This window comes from Aphis gossypii, unplaced genomic scaffold (assembly GCF_020184175.1).
Source record: "Aphis gossypii isolate Hap1 unplaced genomic scaffold, ASM2018417v2 Contig00572, whole genome shotgun sequence".
NCBI lineage: Eukaryota > Metazoa > Arthropoda > Insecta > Hemiptera > Aphididae > Aphis > Aphis gossypii.
The window spans coordinates 29,142-35,778 of NW_026083169.1; the positions used below are offsets into that span (position 1 = coordinate 29,142).

At 29.0% G+C, this 6,637-nt stretch overlaps 1 protein-coding gene across 1 annotated transcript; it reads right to left on the minus strand.

Annotated features, from left to right (window-relative positions):
- Positions 1–4,770: 4,770 nt before the first annotated feature.
- On the minus strand, positions 4,771–5,406 carry LOC126554657 (uncharacterized). Its single transcript, XM_050209712.1, has 2 exons — positions 5,294–5,406; positions 4,771–5,260 (listed from the first exon to the last, which is right to left on the minus strand). Exons 1-2 carry the CDS (start codon positions 5,404–5,406, stop codon positions 4,771–4,773), a joined length of 603 nt encoding a protein of 200 aa, XP_050065669.1.
- Between the last annotated feature and the right edge of the window lie 1,231 nt (positions 5,407–6,637).

Here is a 6,637-nt window from a genome sequence, read left to right on the forward strand (position 1 = left end):
ATGTATAAAAAAAATGAAGCATTTATATACTTTCATTTTTTAAAAAATACTTTATCAAAAGTTGTTTATTTAAATAAACTTTTCCAGTCTAACGATATGGACCCACTTAAATTACTTAATGATCTCAATGACTTACTCTATTCTTTGTTAAATATTATTGTAGTTCCAAATCAATTAAATAAAGTGTCACGTTCTAATCTTGTTTCTTATGATTTTGAACTGTACACTATGGGTTCAACATGTATAAATTATGGGTATTATTTTACCAAACATTCAAGCCTTATAAGTTCTGAACATTTACTTGAAGTACAAAATCGTTGTAAGCAATTTATGATAATTTTGTGCAAAGAAATACAAAAACGAATACCTGATAATTTAAATATTTTAGAACGAATTAATGTATTTTCACCTGATCAGTCAACTAGTATTCTTAAGTCAGATATAACTAACATTGTAGTGGAATTTAATGCCCTTGTTGAAAATGTTGATTGTACTTTAAAAGAATGGAATTTATTAAACTCTTTAGATAGTGAAGATGTAAAACAATTAAATTCTACTGTAGAATTTTGGGCTTATGTCTCAAAAATAAAAGATGCTGGGGGTCAACCTAAATTTGGAAACATATCTTCTTTAGTTTTAAATTTATTATGTTTACCAATATCAAATGCTACTGTAGAGAGAGCTTTTTCTATAATGAACATTGTCAGAGATAAATTAAGGAATCGTTTAGCCACATTAACAGCTGAAGCCATTATGCGTCTAAGGTATAGCTTAAATGGCAATTGTGATACGTTTTCACCAACTCCTGAAATGTTAAAGTTATTTAATAGTGAAGTAATGTATTCAAATAATTTTGATGATAGTGTTTTAGACTACTTTAATACATCAAATTCTGAAAACAATTTTATATAAAATTGGACAGTATTTTTTTTTAATTTGTTATTTTAATTATTTAATTTTAATACTATTTTTTATTTATATAAATCATTACAAAGTGTTGTTTTTATTTCTATTGTTATCCATACTTGAATTATCATTAAAATATAATACTCTTATTTTATACATACATAATACCTCTATAATTGAGGCAATGAAAGTTACTGTTTTTATTTGTTATATTAGTCATAATGAAGAGTTATACTTAATTTTAAATAAACTGATTGCTTATATTTTTACATATTTATGTACTGTTTTTGTTTGAATTAGTAAGTTAAGCAATATATTATGTATATGCAACATTTATTTGTTACGAATGATTTAGTTTTGTTGATTTTTTTAAAAGTTAATACCTACAGTATGGTACTATTTTTCATTCTGAGATCTGTTTTTATTTTATTGTAACAACTTTTTTTTTTTTAATAAAAATGTATTATTTTGTATTTGTTACTTATTAAAGATTATAATTATTACTCAAATAAATTTAGTATGATTTCTTTTCTCTAAATTTCTATTACACCTACTTTTATATGAGTGGCATATTTACGGAGGGGGGATATATCCTCCCCTCGTGTATTATTTGCTACTAATTATTAATATTGTAATGTAGATGGTTAGTGAACTACCTCTCCCCTTAGGGAAATTAAAAGTTAACTAACGTATATCCCCCTCCTTCTTAAAATCCTAAATACGTCACTGTTAAATTATATATATATACCTAATATATTTAACTCCATCAAAAAAAAAAAATTAGGGGGTAATGTGTGAAATCTAGGGGAATTTATGAATTATATTTTGCGCACTAGGGTAATTATTTTCAACAGATCTGGCAACACTGCATATGTGTCAGTGTCGCATTGTCACAAGTTTAATGATGATTTCTTAAAGTGTAAAATATTATTGTATGCAGTTATATTTATTGTTAATTACATTAATTAAAATGTATGTATTTTCAGGCGCAAGTGATCCAGGTTCTTATTCAAGTTTTCTATTCTGTATTTCTCCGTTTTTTTCCTCGCGCTTTTAATTTGGTTTTCCGCAGTTTTTTCCTTGCGAATTCACTTCGGTGTTTCTGCGGTATTCTTCAAGTGTTAATTCTAAACATTTAATTGTTAGAAATATTTACTATTCGAATTATTCCTCGTGTTTTCAATTTTGTTATTATACAGTGTTCATTATAAACATTTAATTGTTATAAATATATAATATTGTTAATTTTTTATTGTGTTTTATTTTTAACATTGTTTTTATTTCATTTAATTTTAATTTTTTTATTTCGTTTGATTTTAATTTTTTAGTTTTAGTTGTAGTTTGTTGTAGCTGTCCGAGTAGTATAGATTCTGACAGCTTTAAGTGTCGACGAATTACTGTTTCAGACAATAAAAATTGTCTAAAAATTACTGTTTCAGACAATCAAAAGTGTCTAAGAATTACTGTTTCAGACAATCAAAAGTGTCTAAGAATTACTGTTTCAGACAATCAAAAGTGTCTAAGAATTACTGTTTCAGACACTGTAAGTAATAATTTATAAGGTTAAAAATGAGTTTAAAAGATAAATTGAAAGAGGTAGCTCATTATATTAACACCGAATATCCAGAATTAAATTTTGAGAATGTCTCGGTTTCAGATAGTTGTGTAAGTAATATTTGCATGACCATTTTTAAGAAAGGTAATGATCACAATTTAAAAAAATCTATAGTGAATGCTATTAAAAGAAAAAATTCATCTCTTCGAAAGTGTATTGAAACTATGAACTGTGATGTTATAGCTAATAAATCAGAATTTAATAATAATAAAATAATAAAATGTATTGAGTATTGTAATTACACGGCTAACGATTTTGTAAATTATAATTACACAACTCTATCTAACATATGTAGACATATTAAAGTTACAATAAATAAAGTTAACAGATATAAAGTTTACAAACAATGTAAAAAGTATTTCAATCTGTCATCGTGTTTACAAATGGATAACACAGACAATATAATTGATACAAATAGTTTTTGTTTTAATGAAAACTCTGATAATGATGCTGATATTTTTAAAAATTGTACTTCTTATACTGTGCACACAGAGTCTGAACTTTTGCATAATGACAACGATATATCATTTGAATATACAAATTCATCGGCAGAAATTGATTCCATTCAAACTAAGAGAGTTCCATTAATACCTAGTAGTACTCCAATTCTACCAGAAAACATGAATGATGAATCTGTGTTTATTACCCCAAGTAAAATAACAAAAGGAAAACATGTACCAAGCCCCCTCAGGAATGCTTATTATAAGAAAACACCTGTAAAGTCTGGCATTGTTCTACCTCTAAAAACAAAAAATCAATTTCCTAAACAGTATGAAAACCATGATTTTGTGTTTTTTGAAGGATCTTTCAATTTTCATTTGAAGAATGGTCCCTTATGAACTATACAAACTTCAAAAGTCAAACCCGTTTGGACAAAACAAAATATCCTATTATGTTCAGAAAGCGCATTAGAACTGTGAACAACACATGTGTTATTAATGCGAAAATGGTCAGATATTTTAAAAGTCATTGCAATGTGTACATGTATTGTAGCCATGAGGGGTGTAAGACTTTTAGGATTAAAGTCCAGCTTGCAAATGGAACGTTCGTAGCAAATGTCTATAGTTCTGGTTTGAATTATCATCACAATCCAGATGATGATGGTCTCACAAATCACGTAAAAGGGTTTCAGCGAGATTTGAACAAAGAAGTGCTAAAAAAGACTAAAGCGTTTTCTTTCAGGTCAGACACTGTTGACTTGGCATCACCCACTCAATTGAGTTGTGGCAATTTGCAAGGTATTAAATCAGATGATGTCATTAGAAAAATCAGATCAGAGGCCTTGACTGCTGATGATTATGATAAAGATGATTTTCGTGATATTCTATTGATGTGTAACGATAAAGAAAGCAACTTTGTACAGCATGTAGGTATACCGTCTGTACACTGCTATAGTAAAGAACAGTTGGACATACTAAAAAAACTAATTAAAAATCAAAAATCAGTAACTGGTTATTTGGATGCAACTGGTACATTGGTCAGGAAAATTGACAAGAACACCAAAAGAGTACTTTACTATGTTCTAGTGGTAAATGTACCTTTACCTAGGAATTCGAGTGTAACGTGTCCCGTTGTAGAGATGATTAGTTCAGCACACGATATAGTTGCAATTTCACAATGGTTGAACGCTTTCAAAGCATTTGTTTTGAAACACAAACTGCCTTGGCCTGTATTCACAAACATAGTGACAGATTTCAGTTATGCACAAATGAATGCTAATGGTTTTACTTCCATATTTGATTATCTTAACTGGTGTTACAGAGTATTGGTTGAAAATTTTGATGGGTCTAATGTCACTATCATTAACATCTGTGTAAATCATTACACAAAAATCATAGTAAACCATGTATATACATACTTTCAATCTGAGACAAATCACAATAAGACTGTAGAAAAGATGAAAAGAAATAATGTTATCGATTGGATATGTTTACTGTTTAATGCAAAGAGTTTGGAGGATATTGAAAATTGGTTTAAAATATTTTCATTAATATTGTTGTCTCCATGTAGTACAGGAGAAACTAAAAATGCTATTAATACAATGAGAGACAAGTGTAATGTTAACCACCAACTGTTGAATGAATCAAACAACGAAGGCAAAGATTATTCAGATGAAATAAATAAATTTCTATGCGAATCCGACACAAATAAGTCTATGATGTACTGTAGATTTCAGTCTATCAAAGAACATGTAAAATCTAGCGTCTTGCCCCTTGTTCTGTAAATAATGAAAATATAAGCAATGAATATTACGATGAATCATATTTACACGAGTTTATAGTCAAGTATGTACCTTTCTTAGCACTGTGGACACCTATTATGAATAATAAACTCAACAATGGCATTGAAATCCGCCAGAGTAATGCTACCGTTGAATCTTGGTTTAAAACTGTAAAAGTTGACATACTTGATGGTGACCGAAGGTGGAAGTGAGGTCGGTTTTTAAGACTTATGAGAGAGCGTGTGATGAATGCACACAAACAAATAAAGTATAATATTAGAAAAAAAACTTGTACGCGTGCATTAGATTTTGACAATGAATCTAGGCAGATAAATACCAAAGTGAATAGGAAAAGAAAAATCTCAGAAATTTCTAGCCATAACCATTTGGACGCAATAGAAAGTTGGGGAAAAAAAGAGAAACAACACAAACATCTCCAACCCACTAAGTACCGTCCTTTCACAGCCTTGTCGTTAAAAATCCCAAGGTCTTCGATCTCTGTAGCTGATGAAAATAACCTTTCACCCAAAGTGGTCGATGGTATTGAAAGCATTGTGGTCATCAAATGTGACAATGAGCCTAGGTTCACTGTTGATGAGCCTTTTAACAACGACGTGGTTGTACATGATTTAAGTAAGCCATTCGACGATAATTGTGATTTCATAAAAATGAAATCGATTTCGACACCTGGCAGTTATAAAACTCCGTTTCAACTACCAGTGCAATCTAAAGATTTTCACCAAAATATGCTCCCTAAAGATTTGACATACTATAAACGAATAAAGATGCCAAAAAATAAAGACTATCTAGTTGGAAAATATAGTTATTTATTATCTAGTGATAAAAATTGTAACATCGTGACCGATCTGCACATCTCAGATTTTGATTCATTATCTGGAAAAAATTGGTTGTGTAACTTTGTTATAGATTTTTGTTTGTTGTCGTATGCTTTTAAGCTGGATTTAAAAAACACTCATATTTTATCATGCAATGTGATATGGCTGATGGAAAAAAAAGAAATTGGAGAAGAGTATAACAAAATTACTTTCACTAAGGATAGTATAGTTATTCTGCCATGGTTAGTTAAAAATTCTCACTGGATTATAGTCTTTATAAATTCAAAGTCAGACAGTGTTATATCATGGACCCGATTAATCCATATGACACAGATGGTCGAATATCTAAAGGTCGTTTCAATAGGGTATTTGAAATATTGAAATCAGATGTTATCTACGGTGATGATACACAACAATGTCCTTTATTAACACCTATTCAATGCCCTGTTGAAAACGTTCCAAAACAAGAAGATGCATTTAATTGTGGAGTTTATATTATATATTATGCATTTAAAATTATGGACAGTTCTAAGTTCAGTTTAGAGTTTGATCCTAACCTTCACAGAGAATATTTAAAAACTTATCTCTTAGAGAATTCTGAAGATATGACAAGTATATGTTTATACTGTAACTGGCACTCAGATAAGCATCGTTGTCAACCGGATGATGAATATGTAGAATGGGTATCATGTTCTCTGTGTTGTCGCTGGATAGCCATTAATTGCATTCCTAAAGAAAACAGAATTGTTGATTATGCAATTAATGATTTTTGTTTATTGTGTCAAAAATGATGTAACATAAAACAAAAAAATAGATAAAATGAATTAAAAATTATATACAACATATAGACTATAGAGTTATAGCACGTTACAAATTGCATATGAATATTATAACTAAATTACTAATTTTGATTAGCTTGACTATTAAGAAAAATTACCTTGTTAAGAACATTAGCTAAATCATAATAAGATAAATAATGATAATGACAAATTTCTGGTACAGTATTGTCTTAATCACTAGAATCTCAAAGGAAATAAAAATGTATTTTTGAGTATTATA